Raw genomic sequence first — 19134 nt, 5'->3', positions numbered from 1 at the left:
CAGAACAAAGGAGGAAGCTGAAAATACCGTAATAAATCCAGGAAATGAATCCAAAGGCAGCTGTTCAAGATGTCAGCAGAAACCACAAATGAGGAAAATTTACTTCCTATTCCGATTGAATATATTAATGCATTATCAGTGATAAGCAAAGCAGAGATAATCAGAGACTGGATTGAAGGAGAAAAACTAGGCATGGTCTTCATCACTGAAACATGGCTTCATTCCAAGGTTGACCCAATCCTCAATAAAATATGGCGTCTGGGATATAAATTATCACATTGGACCAGGACACAGAAAAAAAGGAGAAGGAATAGCAGTCCTATACAGATCCTTTTTCAAGACTGACACTATTGCAGAACTCATAACCCCACAACTGGAAATATCTGCCATCAAAATAAGACAGCTCACTTTCAGGCTACCTTTGTGCCATTTTGACATAGACCACCGGGAAGATGGACCGAGCCTTAGTTAGACTTCATGGACTTTATCTCAAATGTCAGCGTGGCTTAATCAAACATCCTGGCCGTAGGAGACATTGGCCTCTATCTAGATGACATGGCAGATGAAAACACCATGGATTGCAGAGAATTCCTAACAATGTGGGACTTCCATACCCCCCCCCCCCCCAAGCTCACAAAACTCACATTAAAGATCACACAGTGGACCTCCTCACCTACAAGTCCACCATCAATCAGGACCTTTACATGGGAGATTACACTTGGGAAGAAGTAAGTCAGTCAGATAGCAGACTTCACCTGACATTAAACTGGAGGCAAACACCGACTCAACCCATGAAAACACCAACACAATAAATATCCTGAGGCAAAATCACTAGTGAGAAATTCTGTGATAGAATCCACAACGACATCAAACATATCCCAACAGAGGCCACTGAATTCCTCACAACCTGGGATGAAAACTTCATATACATACTAGACGAAATCACCCTTCTACAGATGAAACAGCAACACAGAGTGAAACCGTCCCCCAGTTCTACGAGGTACTGAAAAAGCTAAAACGCCAATGCAGGAAGCTAGAGTGAAAATGTCAAAAATGCAGAAACGAAAAATCCAAATGCTGCAAGGAAACATGCCATCAAATGCTACAAGTATAAGTGAGTATATGACACGCAAAATGGAAATACTACAGAGTAGGTAGGAACCGACTACAGAAACATAAAGAACTTATATGGGCTAGTGAACAACATAATAGACACAAACTCTGTGATGTAAAAAAACTGAGGCTCCCCCATCTGCGATTGATTTAGCACAATACTTTGAAAAAAAAAATCACTGACCTGAGAAAGGGACTAACAAGACAGTAGAAATCTAGAAGTTTACATTGAAGAACTGGAAGAACAGCAAATAGGAATCATAGTAGACAAAGTCTGGATATCGTTTATTCTCCGAGGACAAGCAGGCTGTTTGTTCTCACGACTGGGTTGACGTCCACGGCAGCCCCCATCAACCGGAACAAAACTTTGCGGGAGGTCCCGCACGCAGGGCACGCCCACCGCGCATGCGCGGCCGTCTTCCCGCCCGTGCCCGACCTTTCCCGCTCAGTTTTTTTCTATTCTGCACTGGAGAGAGACGTATCGCCGTCTCTCTATCTGTCAGCCCAGGAAACAGGATCGCGGCCTAGCCGCGAGCTTTTTCTCACTTCATACGCATTCGCGTTTTTCTTTTTTTTCTTTGTTAAAAAAAAAAAAGTCCCCTCGTCGTTTTTAGTCGTGAGGGCGCTTCGTTGCGGCCTTGTGGCCGCGCGGTCGTTTCTTTTTCGGGTGTGCTTTTCACCGCCACCATCGACGACTTTGACTTCGCCGACGCGATTTTTCCGTCGATGTCCTCGAAGGTCCCTAGCGGATTCAAGAAGTGTGGTCGGTGGGGCCGGCAGATCTTGCAGACCGATACCCACGCTTGGTGTCTCCAGTGCCTCGGGCTGGAGCATAATACCAAGACATGCACCTTGTGTCTCGGCTTACGGAAGCGGACACAGGTGGCGAGGCAAGTTCTTCGGGACCGTCTTTTCGGAACTTGCGCCGGCCCCTCGACGGCATCGGTGTCGACGGCCGGATCTTCGGTACCGGTACCGATGTCGACGAAATCGGCGCCGACGATGGCACCGACCCCAGGAGTACAGGTACCGTTGGCCCGCAGGCAACGGCGAGCAGCCGCGTGGGCAATCGCCCCCGGCCACTCCCTTTACCCAGGGCCATCGAGACCGAACCCTGTCAGACCTGATTCCTCGAGGCCGGGGGGTTCTACCTCCTGTTCGTCTCTACCGCCAAGCGCCGATGATGGGCACCGAAAGAAAACCAAGAAGCACCGTCATCAGTCGCCCACGGCGCACGGGACTGCCAGCTCCGGCACCTCGAGGGATGACTCAACGCCGAGGAAGTGGCAGTGCCGAGAGGAGCGTTCCCCCTCGGTTGAAGAGGTGTCGCTGCATCAGTCCGCCGGTGCGTCGGTACCGTCTCCTGGACCCGAGCAGCTTCTGGCACCGACACCCACACCGGCCCCCCTGCCTTTCTCGACAGCGGGCCTTGACGAGTGCCTCCGAGCCATATTTCCGGGGATTCTGGAAGGGCTGATGCGCCAGGCTCTGCCGGCACCAGGGGTGCTTGCGCCCCCGGCGCCGTAGATGGAGGTGCCGGCGTGCTCTAGCCCGATGCCGAGGCCTTCGACCGCCACGCAGGTGGAGTCCCCGTCGATGGAGGGAGCTTCGTCCCCGCCAGCGCGGGAGTCCACCGCTCGATGCCATCACCGAGGACGTGGTTCCTCAAAGTCGAGACGGGCCCGGTTGAGGACTGAGCTGCAAGAGCTCATGTCCGACACAGAGGAAGAGGCCTCGTGGGGGGAGGAGGAGGACCCCAGATATTTCTCCTCAGAGGAGTCTGTGGGCCTTCCCTCTGACCCCACTCGGTCACCGGAGAGGAAGCTCTCGCCCCCTGAGAGCCTCTCCTTTGCCTCCTTCATCAGGGACATGTCTATTTACATTCCCTTTCCCGTGGTCTCTGTGGATGAGCCGAGGGCTGAGATGCTCGAGGTCCTCGACTATCCATCACCACCTAGATAGTCTTCCCCGGTGCCGTTGCACAATGTCCTCAGAGACACTGCTTCGGAACTGGCTGAAGCCATTATCTAACCCCACCATCCCCAGGAAAGCGGAGTCCCAATACAGAATCTACTCTGACCCAGAGTTGATGCGGCCTCAATTGCCTCATGACTCGGCGGTCGTGGACTCTGCTCTCAAGAGGGCACGGAGTTCGAGGGATACCGCTTCGGCGCCCCCTGGGCAGGAGTCTCGCACTCTGGACTCGTTTGGGAGGAAGGCCTACCAATCTTCCATGCTCGTGACCCGCATCCAATCATACCAGCTCTACATGAGCATTCACATGCGGAACAATGTGAGGCAACTGGCAGACCTTGTCGACAAGCTCCCCCCGGAGCAGTCCAGGCCTTTTCAGGAGGTGGTCAGGCAGCTGAAGGCGTGCAGAAAGTTCCTGTCCAGGGGTATCTGTGATGTGGCATCCCAAGGTATAGTGATGCGCAGACTCTCCTGGCTGCGTGCCTCTGACCTGGACAACCGCACCCAGCAACGACTGGCGGATGTCCCTTGCCGGGGGGATAACATCTTCGGCGAGAAGGTGGAGCAGTTGGTGGACCAGCTACACCAGCGGGAAACCGCTCTCGACAAGCTCTCCCACCGGGTGCCTTCAGCATCCACCTCTGCAGGTGGACGTTTTTCCTGGGCCCGGCAGGCTGCGCCCTACGCCTACAACAAGCGTAGGTACACCCAGCCGGCCCGAAGGCCTCCTCAGGCACAGGGACATTCCCAGCGCGCTCGTTCACGTCAACAGCGTGCGCCTAAGCAGCCCCCTGCGCCTCCACAGCAAAAGCCGGGGACGGGCTTTTGACTGGATCCATGGGAACATAGCCGCCATCAAAGTGTCCGTGCCGGACGGCCTGCCGGTCGGAGGGAGGATGAAAGTTTTTCACCAAAGGTGGCCTCTGATAACCTCCGACCAGTGGGTTCTCCAAATAGTGCGGTACGGGTACACCCTGAATTTGGCCTCCACTCCACCAAATTGCCCACCGGGAGCCCAGTCCTTCAGCTCCCATCACAGGCAGGTACTTGCAGAGGAACTCTCCGCCCTTCTCAGTGCCAAGGCGGTCGAGCCCGTGCCACCCTCCCACCCCACAACCCACCCACCCCAGGGTTTGCCACTCATTTATAGACAAACCAGTCCTCATTAACTTTACCCAATCATACACAGGCAGTCTTGCAGGCTATTACTCCAACATAGTACACCTGTTCATACCCATTTCAACCAATCAGGATGACTTTTATTCTCTGCAATAATTGTGATGCTTTACTTTCAAGGCCAATCATCTGGAGACTTAAAGCTTGTCCTATCTGTCTTCAGCTATCTACTTTAAAACAAGAGCTCTGTAAAGTAATGCAAGAATTAGATGCAATTAAAGCAACTTATAGGACTGTGCAGAATCATAACTTCTCACCACTGCCTCAGAGAATAAAACCACATAAGAACAGATGGTTCACAGTACGCTCGGGCAGACTTCATCATGTGACACAGAAGCATCCACCCGCACAAGTGTTGCCACTACAAAATTCTTTTGCTCCACTACAGCACTGTGATGTTCCTGAAAATAAAACTGAAGCGGAAAAAGAAGAAAAAGCAAGGAAGGGGGAACAAAAATATGAGAAGGTACCCAAAGAGAAAACATCCTCACAAATCACTAAAACCAAAACACATACTAGGAAATGTACATGGAAAGCGATGACCACAAATGCTCGCAGTCTAAGCAATAAAATTCCTGACCTTCAAGCCCTGATTTTGGAGTCTGACTTGGACATAGTTGCAGTCACAGAGACATGGCTCAATGGTTCCCATGAATGGGATGTAAACATACCAGGCTATAATCTTTTTAGGAAGGATAGAGAGGGACGTATAGGTGGAGGAGTAGCTTTGTATGTGAGAAATGATATCCCAGCGACTGAAATGACAGGGAACTGGGGAAAGGAAGAAGCGATATGGATCACCTTAAAAAGAGAGGATAGAACATTGGTCCACGTGGGTGTTGTCTATAGACCCCCGACACAATTGGAAGAACTAGATAAAGATCTGATCGCTGATATTCAAAAGTTGGGGAAGAAAAGAGAGGTGCTGTTGTTGGGAGATTTTAATCTGCCGGATGTAGATTGGAAGGTTCCGTCTGCAAAATCGGAAAGAAGTAGAGAGATTGTGGATGCTTTCCAAAGTGCTCTGCTCAGACAAATGGTAAACGAACCCACGAGGGAGGGAGCCATGTTGGATCTGGTGCCCACGAATGGGGATAGTGTGTCAAATGTCCGAGTGGCTGCGCACCTGGGAAACAGTGACTATCAAACGGTTTGTTTTGATGTAACGGCTCATGTGGACGGCAGCCACTCTAAACTCAAAGTCCTCGATTTCAAGCGAGCTGACTTTAACAAAATGGGAGAATACCTGAGGAAGGAGCTGATGGGCTGGGAGGACATACGAGAAGTGGAAGGACAGTGGTCCAGGCTAAAGGAAATAATAAACAGGGCCACAGACTATGTAAGGAGAGTAAATAAAAGCAAGAGAAAAAGGAAACCGATATGGTTCTCAAAGCAAGTGGCTGAGAAAATAAAGATTAAAGAGTTAGCATTCCAAAAATATAGAAAATCTCAAGAGGAGGAACACGGGGAGGAATACCGGATGAAACTGAAAGAAGCCAAGAGAGAGGTACATCTGGCGAAGGCGCAAGCGGAAGAACAAATGGCTAGAAATGTAAGGAGGGGAGACAAAAACTTCTTCAGGTATATTAGTGAAAGGAGAAAGACTATAAAGGGAATTGTGAGACTAAAAGATACAACAAAACGCTATGTAGAAAATGATGAAGAACAAGCCAATTTGCTAAATAGATACTTTTGTTCTGTTTTCACTGAAGAAAACCCTGGGGAAGGACCGAGAGGGACTAGCAAAAGTACACCTGAGAATGAGGTGGATAGAGCGCCGTTCACGGAAGAGAGTGTGTATCAACAGCTTGGAAAGCTGAAGGTGGACAAAGCCATGGGGCCGGACGGGATCCACCCCAGAATACTGAGGGAGCTCAGAGAGGTTCTGGCGGGTCCTCTTAAAGACTTGTTTAATAAATCCTTGGAGACGGGAGAGGTTCCGAGGGATTGGAGAACGGCGGAGGTGGTCCCTCTTCACAAAAGTGGGGATAGGGAAGAAGCTGGAAACTACAGGCCGGTAAGCCTCACTTCGGTTATTGGAAAAGTAATGGAAGCCATGCTGAAGGAAAGGATAGTGAATTTCCTGGAAGCCAATAAGTTGCAAGATCCGAGACAACATGGTTTCACCAAAGGGAAATCGTGCCAAACGAATCTCATTGAATTCTTTGACTGGGTGACGGGAGAATTGAATCAAGGACGTGCTGTGGACGTCATCTACTTAGATTTCAGCAAGGCTTTTGACACGGTTCCCCACAGGAGGCTCTTAAATAAACTAGACGGCCTGAAGATAGGACCCGAAGTGGTGAACTGGATTAGGAACTGGTTGACGGACAGACGCCAGAGGGTGGTGGTGAATGGAGTTCGCTCGGAGGAGGGAAAGGTGAGTAGTGGAGTGCCTCAGGGATCGGTGCTGGGGCCGATTCTGTTCAATATATTTGTGAGCGACATTGCCGAGGGGTTACAAGGTAAGGTTTGCCTTTTTGCCGATGACACCAAGATTTCCAACAGAGTGGACACCCCCGGAGGGTGTGGAAAACATGAAAAAAGATCTGAAGAAGCTAGAAGAATGGTCTAACGTTTGGCAATTAAAATTCAATACAAAGAAATGCAAAGTGATGAACTTGGGGAGTAGAAATCCAAGGGAGACGTATGTGTTAGGCGGGGAGAGTCTGATAGGCACAGACGGAGAGAGGGATCTTGGGGTGATAGTATCTGAGGACCTGAAGGCGACAAAACAGTGCAACAAGGCGGTGGCAGTAGCTAGAAGATTGCTAGGCTGTATAGAGAGAGGAGTGACCAGCAGAAGAAAGGAGGTTTTAATGCCCCTGTATAAGACGTTGGTGAGGCCCCACCTGGAGTATTGTGTTCAGTTTTGGAGGCCGCATCTTGCGAAGGATGTTAAAAAAATGGAAGCGGTGCAAAGAAAAGCTACGAGGATGGTATGGGATTTACGTTCCAAGACGTATGAAGAGAGGCTTGCTGACCTGAACATGTACACCCTGGAGGAAAGGAGAAACAGGGGTGATATGATACAGACGTTCAAATATTTGAAAGGTATTAATCCGCAAACGAATCTTTTCCGGAGATGGGAAGGCGGTAGAACGAGAGGACATGAAATGAGATTGAAGGGGGGCAGACTCAGGAGAGGGTGGTGGACGCTTGGAATGCCCTCCCGCGGGAGGTGGTGGAGATGAAAACGGTAACGGAGTTCAAACATGCATGGGATATGCATAGAGAAATCCTGTGCAGAAGGAATGGATCCTCAGAAGCTTAGCTGAAATTGGGTGGCGGAGCAGTTGGGGGAAAGATGGGGTGGTGGTTGGGAGGCGAGGATAGGGGAGGGCAGACTTATACGGTCTGTACCAGAGCCGGTGATGGGAGGCGGGACTGGTGGTTGGGAGGCGGGAAATACTGCTGGGCAGACTTATATGGTCTGTGCCCTGAAAAGGACAGGTACAAATTCAAGGTAAGGTATACACTTATAGGTTTTTCGTTGGCAGACTGGGATGGACCATGCAGGTCTTTTTCTGCCATCATCTACTATGTTACTATGTTACTATGATTCTATTCCAGGTACTTCCTTGTGGAAAAGAAAACAGGGGAGATGCGCCCCATCCTAGACCTGAGAGGCCTGAACAAATACCTGGTCAAAGAGAAGTTCAGGATGCTTTCCTTGGGCACCCTTCTACCAATGATTCAGAAAGACGATTGGCTATGTTCCCTGGATTTAAAGGACGCTTACACTCACATCCCGATACTGCCAGCTCACAGACAATATCTCCGATTCTGTCTGGGGACACGGCACTTTCAGTATTGTGTGCTGCCCTTTGGGCTCGCCTCTGCACCACGGGTGTTCACGAAGTCGCGTGGTGGTTGCGGCATATCTACGCAAGCTGGGAGTGCACGTGTTCCCGTATCTCGATGATTGGCTGGTCAAGAGCACCTCAGAGGCAGGAGCTCTTCGGTCCATGCAGTGCACTATCCACCTTCTGGAGCTGCAGGGGTTTGTGATAAATTACCCGAAGTCCCATCTCCAGCCAGTCCAATCTCTGGAATTCATAGGAGCGCTGCTGAATTCTCAGACGGCTCAGGCCTTTCTTCCCGAAGCAAGGGCGCAGAACCTTCTGTCCCTTGCCTCTCAGACCAGAGCGTCTCAGCAGGTCACAGCTCGGCAGATGTTGAGACTCCTGGGTCATATGGCCTCCACGGTTCATGTGACTCCCATGGCTCACCTTCACTTGAGACCTGCTCAATGGACCCTAGCTTCCCAGTGGTGTCAAGCTACCGGGAATCTAGAAGATGTCAACCGTCTGTCCCTCAGTTGCCGCAATTCGCTGCACTGGTGGACCATTCGGACCAATTTGACCCTGGGACGTCCATTCCAAATTCCGCAGCCCACGAAAGTGCTGACGACGGATGCATCTCGCCTGGGGTGGGGAGCTCATGTCAATGGACTCCACACACAAGGTCTGTGGTCCCTCCAGGAACAAGATCTTCAGATCAACCTCCTGGAGCTCCGAGCGGTCTGGAACGCGCTGAAGGCCTTCAGAGATCGGCTGTCCTACCAAATCATTCAAATTCGGACAGACAACCAGGTTGCAATGTATTACATCAACAAGCAGGGGGGCACCAGATCTCGCCCCCTGTGTCAGGAAGCCGTCGGAATGTGGCGTTGGGCTTGCCAGTTCGGCATGCTTCTCCAAGCCACATACCTGGCAGGCATAAACAACAGTCTGGCCGACAGACTGAGCAGAGTCATGCAACCGCACGAGTGGTCGCTCCATTCCAGAGTGGTACACAAGATCTTCCGAGAGTGGGGCACTCCCTCGGTGGACCTTTTCGCCTCTCAGACCAACCACAAGCTGCCTCTGTTCTGTTCCAGACTACAGGCACACGGCAGACTGGCGTCGGATGCCTTTCTCCTCCATTGCGGGACCGGCCTTCTGTATGCTTATCCTCCCATACCTTTGGTGGGGAAGACCTTGCTGAAGCTCAAGCAAGACCACGGCACCATGATTCTGATAGTGCCTTTTTGGCCCTGTCAGATCTGGTTCCCTCTACTTCTGGAGTTGTCCTCCGAAGAACCGTGGAGATTGGAGTGTTTTCCGACTTTCATTTCGCAGAACGACGGAGCGCTTCTGCACCCCAACCTTCAGTCTCTGGCTCTCACGGCCTGGATGTTGAGGGCGTAGACTTTGCTTCGTTGGGTCTGTCTGAGGGTGTCTCCCGTGTCCTGCTTGCCTCTAGAAAGGATTCCACTAAAAAGAGTTATTTTTTCAAGTGGAGGAGGTTTGTCATCTGGTGTGAGAGCAAGGCCTTAGAACCTCGTTCTTGTCCTGCACAGAACCTGCTTGAATGCCTTCTGCACTTATCAGAGTCTGGTCTCAAGACCAACTCAGTAAGGAATCACCTTAGTGCGATTAGTGCTTACCATCATCGTGTAGAGGGTAAAGCCATCTCTGGAGAGCCTTTAGTTGTTCGATTCATGAGAGGCTTGCTTTTGTCAAGGCCCCCTGTCAACCTCCTGCAGTGTCATGGGATCTCAACGTTGTCCTCACCCAGCTGATGAAACCTCCTTTTGAGCCACTGAATTCATGCCATCTGAAGTACTTGACCTGGAAGGTTATTTTCTTGGTGGCAGTTACTTCAGCTCGTAGAGTCAGTGAGCTTCAAGCCCTGGTAGCTCATGCTCCTTATACCAAATTTCATCATAACAGGGTAGTACTCTGCACTCACCCCAAGTTTCTGCCAAAGGTGGTGTCGGAGTTCCATCTTAACCAGTCAATTGTCTTGCCAACATTCTTTCCCAGACCACATACCCGCCCTGCTGAACGTCAGTTGCACACATTGGACTGCAAGCGAGCGTTGGCCTTCTATCTGGAGTGGACACAGCCCCACAGACCGCCCAATTATTTATTTCTTTCGACCCCAATAGGAAAGGGGTCGCTGTCGGGAAACGCACCATCTCCAATTGGCTAGCAGATTGCATTTCCTTCACTTACGCCCAGGCTGGGCTGACTCTTGAGGGTCATGTCACGGCTCATAGTGTTAGAGCCATGGCAGCGTCAGTGGCCCACTTGAAGTCAGCCACTATTGAAAAGATTTGCAAGGCTGCGATGTGGTCATCTGTCCACACATTCACATCACATTACTGCCTTCAGCAGGATACCCGATGCGACAGTCGGTTCGGGCAGTCGGTGCTGCAGAATCTGTTTGGGGTTTGAATCCAACTCCACCCTCCAGGACCCAATTTTATTCAGTTCAGGCTGCACTCTCAGTTAGTTGTTCTTCGTAGGTCAATTTCTGTTATGCCCTCGCGGTTGCGAGGTTCAATTGAGCTGGGTTCTTGTTTTGAGTGAGCCTGAGAGCTAGGGATACCCCAGTCGTGAGAACAAGCAGCCTGCTTGTCCTCGGAGAAAGCGAATGATACATACCTGTAGCAGGTGTTCTCCGAGGACAGCAGGCTGATTGTTCTCACCTACCCTCCCTCCTCCCCTTTGGAGTTGCGTTTTACTCATTCCTTTGCTTGTCATTCAACTGTGCGGGAACGGTCGCGCATGGGCGGGAAGACGGCCGCACATGCGCGGTAGGCGTGCCCTGCGTGCGGGACCGCCCGCAAAGTTTTGTTCCGGTTGGTGGGGGCTGTCGTGAGAACAATCAGCCTGCTGTCCTCGGAGAACACCTGCTACAGGTATGTATCATTCGCTTTCCACCCACACTTGAAGCAGTTGCCCACTGTGTGAAGAAGCTCTCCAGAGCCTACTGCATGTTAGATGCCTGCCCCAGCACACTTTACAACTCAGATTTATTCCCACATATCATTCATGCTAACTAACAGCCTATTCCAAATGGAGAGAGGTAGAATAGTACTGACACCAATCCCAAAGACTATGCAAAAGAGCAAAAGCAGTCTCAAACTACAGACCAGTGGCCTCCATCCCACTCATGACCAAGGTAATGGAAGGCCTGGTCGCCAGTCAGCTAATGGACAACCTCAACAACTTCTCCGTACTCCCAATCAGGATTCAGACCTCAGTTCAGCACCTAAACTGTATTTACAACCTTACAGGCCAACTTAAAAGTGAAATCAGCAAGGGCAAGAAGATCCTGCTTCTACAGTTCAACATATCAAGCGCATTTGACATGGATACAAAGAGAAAAGGAAGAGTGAGGGCATTTATGTGCCTGCTCTATTAAACTGCTTTTAATTGTGTACTTGCTATCTACCCTGACTACTTAAGCCAACTCCACTTTCCTAAAAGCTGATCTGTTGTTTGGGCAAGTTTTCTTGCATTTTAGAGAGATTTGGATCCCCAGGAGTATGAAGGTCAGTGGGTTTTCCGATGCTATTTTTAGTTTCTCTGCTGCCTTGCATTGTTGCAGCCCTTGGGCTAGGTGACTATAGTGCAACTTCACTACAGTCATGATAGAGCAAACTCAGTGGCTGAGATTAATTATTCCTGGGTTTTGCTGCTTTAACTAGCACTATATCTTGCTTAAGACAGTGTTAAGTACTGGTAAGTACACCGTGATGCATTGTCCAGTGCACCTGGAAAAAAGTTTGGGCAAATCATGTGAACCACTTAATACCAGATGTCATGCTTGATTCAAATGCCTGTTTTTCTGAATTATGGTCTGTGTGGTGTTGTAGGAAACCTTTGCATACCACAGACCATCTGTAGGGTACTGTATTACCACAGGCCTCTGGCCTGTCTTTAGTTTTCCTAAAGTTGCTGTTGAGTTATAGGACCTAGAGGTAGCAATGGTGGCTGAAGCTTCAGGATGGAATACAAGTAAGATGAGTCTTTAGTGTAGCAAAGCCCCAGTGTGTAAAGCATACCAACTTTGGGTCCTTAACATGCAGAATTTTTGGTTACTCCCAGGGTTGCCAGGTGGAAAATTTTTTTCCCACCCAAACGAGCCCAAAACCAGCCCAAAACCCGCCCAAAGTCAAACCCCGCCCCTGACACCCCACCCCTGCCATCAACCCCGCCCCTGCCATCATCTGCCCCGCCTCTTCCGTCACCGCCTCCCCGTCATCGACCCCGCCCAGAACGTCACTAACCCCGCCCAAAACGCCACTAGCCCCGCCCCCGCGGCCCAAAAAACCGCAAAAAAACCCGCCGAAAGACCCCAAAACAAGCCCAAGAAACCGCAACCCGCCGCGGGCAAAAATTTCCCGCTGCGGGTCGCGGAAAACCGCCCAATTGGGCGGGAAAACCGCCCACCTGGCAACACTGGTTACTCCCTAAAATGGCCACTAGGGTGCATGTGTGTCAGAATTGTGAAGCTGGTCTTTGTTGTTATGTTTCACATATTCAGTGTCTGCAGGGTGGGACTCTGTTGTTATGTTTCACATATTCAGTGTCTGCAGGGTGGGACTCTGACTTATACCCATGCCACGTAAGCTGTCTGTTTGCTGCCTGATGCCACAGGCATCTGGGCCTCTTTCTGGCCATGTGTCTGCTAATCCTACAACCTCCAGTTTTTCAAACCTGCTGGCTTAAGTGCTTGCGTCACCTAGTTGCATGCGTTGACTCTGACTACTGTGTGCCAAAATCAGCAGGCCTGTGTATGGTTTGAAAAAACTCCATTTTCAGTTAAGGCATATAGAGGACATAGTAGATTCTATTCCTCAAAAGCTCATACCTCAATAAATTAGTCTATAAAGTGTCACCTGTCTCAGTCAATTTTGATACACCAGGCTAATACGGTTACACTTCTAAAAGCTTTTAAGGTATAAAAGGGATACTTCTATAACAATGCACCTATATATAGATACCAACTTTCTTATTTAAAAAAAAATATTAGAGTAATGGGTGAAATATTTAGGTATAAGCATTTACATCAGCCATAGAACTGGTGTAAGATCTTGTGCCTAAATGCAAGAGATACATGCTTCAATCAGACTCCACCTATGCCAGTGTTTCCCAAGTCTAGTCCTGGAGTACCCCTTGTCAGTCAGGTTTCAGGATATCCACAATGAATATGCATGAACTTGATTTGCATACACTCTATGTTATATGCAAATCTCTTTCATGCATATTTATTGTGGATATCCTGAAAACCTGACTGGCAAGGGGAAGAACACTGGCCTTATACGTATACCTACCTGTAAGATATACGTATATATTATTATTATTAGCATTTGTATAGCGCTACCAGACGCACACAGCGCAGATTAAGGCTTAGGCAGAATTTTGATATTTACGTGTGTGTCCTTATAATCATCTACATGCATAATTGGAACGTAAATGTTAGTATCCACTTAATAGAGTTACCCTGACAGTAGGTAATTTTAACATGAGCATATAGAACAGCATTTTACCAGCTCAGCTAAGCACTTGATAAAGTTGCTGCACTGTATACATGCATAAAAGAAGGTGCTCAGAAAACAGTATCTCCTTTTATGCAATATGCACATAGACATTCCTAGGGGTGGAATCAGTACATATTTTATAAAATATGCATATATATGATGATTTTTACCAGCACTTAGACACACAAGTTACACCTACCTTTGGAACATGTGTAACCTTTTGCAGGAGCTTTCATGGAGGCTATTTGTTGCCTTGGCATAACATGCTGTGTATGCCTATGTCTAGGCACCCAGTTATAAAATTACGGTGATAGTATTTATGCTATTTCTGTACTTATTACTTTTTCTTTTGTTTTTTTATTTAAGGTAACCAATGAGATCACACCTGTTTTATCTTACTCGTACTTGGCAGTCCTAGTTCCCATCTTCCTGCTGACAGACTTTCTGCGCTACACACCGGTATTGTTGCTTCAGAGCCTCAGTCATGTATCCATCTGGTTGCTGCTTATATTTGGGACAAATATCCTTGCCATGCAGTTTATGGAATTCTTCTATGGTATCACCATGGCAGCCCGTGTGGCCTATTCTTCATACATTTTCTCACTTGTTACTCCCTCCCATTACCAGCGGGTTGCAGGTTACTCTCGATTCTCAGTGCTGATGGGTGTTTTCACCAGTTCGGTCGTAGGACAGCTTTGTATCACTGTGGCAGGCATTTCCTTTATGACTCTGAATTACATCTCCCTTGGGTTTGTCTCTCTGGGTTTGATTCTTTCATTCTTCCTGCGTTGGCCCAAGCGCAGTCTTTTCTTTAACAGGAACTCCATGCCCTCAGGACCTGGACTAACCCCATTGGAGACGGAGAAAATGAATTCAAAACCTAGAATGAAGCCAGCATCCAGACTGAATAAACTGTCAGTGATGACTAATTGGAAGGATTCTTTCTTGGTTCTCATGTTGAAAGAACTGCAGAATATGATAAAGCTACCTCAGTTACGACTGTGGTCACTTTGGTGGATCTTTAACTCTGCTGGTTATTACCTGATGCTGTACTATGTACAAATTCTATGGAATGAGATTTATCCCATTAAAGATAACCGGAAAGTATATAATGGAGGTGTAGATGCAGCTGCCACACTCCTTGGTAAGTTCCTCCCCCCCGAATTAATATCTGTCTCTGATATTCTCTTTAATTTCTCTCACTGTGATATCTCTTCAAATATGGATAATTCATTACATTTTTAAAGCAGTAACAAGTTGCAGAGGAAATATATAAGAGGGCATGTATAGTGTTTAGAAAAATAAAATGCTGGATAGCCATACTGTACAGGCCCCACACTAAAGCACACTGCCACATTCCGCCCTCTCCCCAACAGGAAATGCATCATGGGCAGGGCCTTGATACCATTGATGAGCCTGGCAAAATGCCCAGGGCCGCCCCATGGTAGGGGCTGCTTGCTGTTGCTCACCACTCCCCTCCCTCTCCCCCGACAGGTCTGCTGTCCCCCCTGCAACCCTCAAAACCAAGAGTGGGGTGACCAGCAGAAAAAGTGAGGTAAACATGCTGCCTCCTGCCAGCACCACTAGGGCCTATCCATTGCCTCATTCTTCCTCTCTGTCACTTCCTGAGGAAAGACCCTGGCAGCACTAGGTGGAGGCAATCTGTCTACCACGCAGCCTTTGTCTGCTGCCCACCACAGGTTTCAAGGGCTATGGGGGGGGGGGGGGGTTAGATGCCAGGACAAAGGAAGAGAGGGATACCAGGACCTGCATGGTGGTGGAAGAGAGGGGGATAGATACTGGGACCTGTGGGTGGGAGGGGATGGAATCAAGGCAGAAGGGGGAGAGAGAGAGAGAGACCTGGGGAAGAAAAGGTGAGCTATGACGCTGGACCCACTGGGCTGAGTTGTGGGGGTGCAGAGAAACTAGAAAGGAGGGGGAGAGATGCTGGATGTTAGGGTAAGTGGCGGGAAAAGAGAGACTAGATTATGAAAAGGAGATACACTGGACTAAAGGAGGGGAGAGTATGATGTTGGGCTGTGGGGGCAGGGGGGAGGAGAGAGATGCTGGGCCTGGGGTGATGGGTGTGGAAGGAGGGGAAGAGAAAGATAACAAGCTGGATAAGCAAAGAGAAAGGAACACAGAAGAAATGTTGGGTATGAAGAGATCATAGAGACCGGGACACAAAGAAGACACTGAGAGGGCAGGTGCTAAAAAAGGGTTGGGTGGGGAAGGACAGGGACAAAGAGGGTAGATGTTGGGATAGGGATGCAGAGGAAAGATGTATAATGGGAATAAAGAGAGAAGAAATGCTAAAAGATCAGAAGACCCTGAAAAGAGATTTAAGGGGAAAAAACAGAAAAGTAGAAAAGAGGCAGAAAAAAGTATTGTTTTCTGGATTTATTAATTGTAATACTCCTGCTGAAATTCTGTGTTAAAAAAAAAAAAATATATATATATATATAAATTCTGGGCAAAAAAATTCAAGATTCTGTGCACAAAATTTGCAAATTTTACAAGTTTGTCATAATTTAACCGATATTACAACCCCCTTCCTGTACCACAAATACATCTATATTTTCTAAGCTTCCATAGCATCCACTTTTTTCCAGCCCCCTCCCTGCACCCACACATATCATCCACCTTTTTGTACAACCTCTCCCCTGCACCCACACATAGAATCCATCTTTTTTACAGCCCCTCCCTCCTTGCCTGCCTGCACCCACACGTAAGTCTCCCACATTCAGCCGGAGACTCCCGCTTTGGCGGGTCATCTCCCGCACTCTTGCCAAAGTGGAAAAGTCTCCTGATGAGACACTGCGGCAGTAGCTCCCCCTTCCACCCGGTATTCATTTCCTGGCCACTGCTGCTTCTCCTGTTGAGCAGCAACAGTCAGGACCAATAATAAAAAAAAGCAAGCGTGGGGCCGCAACAGCCTTCAGGCATGTGCTGTCAGCTCTGCCACTCCTCTCTGCCCCTGGAGCAGGAAGTTGACATCGACTTCCTGCTCCGTTCCGGGGAAAGAGATAGGCGCGGCAGAGCCGACAGCCCATGCCTGAAGGCTGCTTGCTTTTTAAATTTTTTTGTTAGCTCTTTTTTTTTTTTTTTTTTGTCGCGGCCCCTGCTGCTCAACAGGAGAAGCAGCAGTGGCCAGGAAACGAATATCGGGTGGAAAGGGGAGGCAGGAGGTAGAATGGGTAGAATGGAGAGATGGGGAGAGAAGGAGGGGACATGGAGAAGGGCTGGAGAAAGAGAGAAACTGCTGGAGATAAGGATGGAGAGAAAGGGGGGGGATCCTGACTGAGATCAGAAAGAGGGAAGATGCTGGAAGGAAGGGTAGGGAGAGAAACAGGAGAGACATTGAAGGATGGGGAGAGATAGGGGGGACGTGATGAATGGAAAAGGGTATAGAGAGAGACACTGGATGGAAAGAAGGGGATAGAGACACTGGATGGAAGGATCGGGAGAGGGGGTAGACGGATGTAAGGATGAGAGAAAGAGGGGAGAAAAAGAGGGAAGACGGATGGTAGGATGGGGAGGGAAAGACGCTGGATGGAAAGATGGGGAGAGAAAGACGCTGGATGGAAGGATAGGGAAAGAGAGGGAAGACGCTGGATGGAAGGATAGGGAAAGAAAGATGGAAGGATAGGGAAAGAAAGAGGGAAGGCGCTGGATGGAAGGATAGGGAAAGAAAGAGGGAAGACGCTGGATAGAAGAATAGTGAGAGAAAGGGGAGATGGATGAAAGGATGCAGAGAGAAAGGGGAGAGACTGGAAGGATGTGGAGAGAGAGGGGATACGGAACAGAAAAGGGTAGAGAGATAGTGAGACACTGGATAGAAGGAGGGGGGAGAGAGAGACACTAGATGGAAGGATCAGAAGAGAGGGTAGATGGGTGGAAGGATGGGGAGAGAAAGAGGGAAGACGCTGGATGGAAGGATGCAGAAAGAAAGAGGGGAGACACTGGAAGGATGGGGGAGAGAAAGGGGGGAGCTGCTTGATGGAAAGGGGGAGATGACAGAGTAGTGAAAGACTGGAAAATAAGAGGAAGGGGCATGGGGAGAGCAAGAGTGAGGAAAAGATGAAAAGCCATAGGTAGATGAAGTAAAAAGAAGCAAATTAAAGAATGTATAGTAAGAATTAAATCTGGACAGAGAGAGAGGCAGAAAAATATTGAAGAAAACAAAGAAAAAGGAGAGAAAAATGACAGATGGACAGGAAACCCTAGCAAGAGAGTTAAGAGAAGACAAAGGAAAGCAGAATCAAGAGACTGGGACCAACACAATTAGAAAAAGTAAATGGCCAGACAACAAAGGTAAAGAAAATAATTTTATTTTTAATTTAGGATAAAGTAATGTGGTAGCTGTGTTAATCAAGTTTAATAAATGCAAATAAAACACAAAATAGAAAATAAGGTGATACCTTCACTGATTTTAAAGCATTTTTGATTAGCTTTCAGAGACCAATACTTCCTTCATCAGGTCAGGAGAGGATGCCATAACAGCATTATACTGACCTGAGGCAGGAGTTGTTGACCTCTGAAAGCTAATTGAAAAGTGCATTAGGCTATTAAATAAAATATTTTCTGAAATGGTCGTGGGTTTGAGGTGTGCCAGGGGGCGGAGCCATGTAGGGTGGGTGGAGCCAATGCAAAGTGGGTGGGGCTGGGGGGGTATACTAAAATCTGCCTCTCAAAAATTGGGACCCCTTGGCAGCTCTGGCATCCACCTTATTTACAGCTCCCCTTTTCTTCCTGCACCAACACGTAGCATCCCCCTTTTTATAGCCCCATCCCCTTCCCTCCCTTCACACACCCTCCATATATTTTTTTTCACCTGCCCCTGCACTCACCCATGAAGTAGGAGTGGGAGGGTACCTCTTCATGGAGGAAAGAACCCCCACTCTTTCCTGCCCGCTGCTGCTCTGGGCCGGTGCCGCCATTTTTTCAAAATGACTGCTGAGACTTCCTGCGGTAGTCGCACGAGATTACTGCTTGAAGTCTTGGTGGCCATTTTGAAGAAGTGACAGTAGCAGGCAGGAAAGAGTAGGGTTCTTTTCTGCTCCTGAAGAGGCCACTAGAACACCAGGGCATTATACTCAGGTAGGCCTGTTGAGGGCCTACCGAAGCTACAGGGGGGGCCAGCTAGCCAGGAGGCATGGGGGGAGCCAGCCAGCCAATCAATTTCCCCGCAGAGCACAGATTCTATGCAAAAATGTTGAATTCTGCTCTCCACAGTCGTGTAGAATTCCAACAGGAGTATATGTCAGCTTTGGAAAATGTGCATCTTTGATATCTTGTATTTCAGTTTCCGCTTCTATTTCTGTGACAGGTTTTCTATATGGGGCTGAAACTTTTTGCTTTTTGCAGGGTTTGTACACTAGAGAGCTCTGAAGGGATTCCTCCTCCCTGCCTCCCTCTGGTCCTCTTATCTTGGGAGAGATGATAATTTTTCCACTGGGGCCCATTCAGTCCTCCATACATCACTAATCATGGGTGCTTCCGAAACAGCATGTCCTCTTTCCAAAAGAGTGTGATCTCTTTCCAAAGAACTC

At 48.7% G+C, this 19134-nt stretch overlaps 1 protein-coding gene across 1 annotated transcript in view; it reads left to right on the top strand.

The window, feature by feature from the left end:
* Positions 1-19134, top strand: part of SLC19A1 (solute carrier family 19 member 1) — a 289005-nt gene that overhangs the window by 125832 nt on the left and 144039 nt on the right. Inside the window, exon 3 of the mRNA XM_030209344.1 lies at positions 13949-14726. Coding sequence (XP_030065204.1) covers positions 13949-14726 — 778 coding nt within the window. The remainder of the gene's footprint in view (positions 1-13948; positions 14727-19134) is intronic.

The sequence above is a fragment of the Microcaecilia unicolor genome, chromosome 7 (genome assembly GCF_901765095.1).
Source record: "Microcaecilia unicolor chromosome 7, aMicUni1.1, whole genome shotgun sequence".
NCBI classification, from domain to species: domain Eukaryota; kingdom Metazoa; phylum Chordata; class Amphibia; order Gymnophiona; family Siphonopidae; genus Microcaecilia; species Microcaecilia unicolor.
Note: the sequence above shows the minus strand (reverse complement) of the source record. Positions and strands in the feature narration are given on the sequence as shown.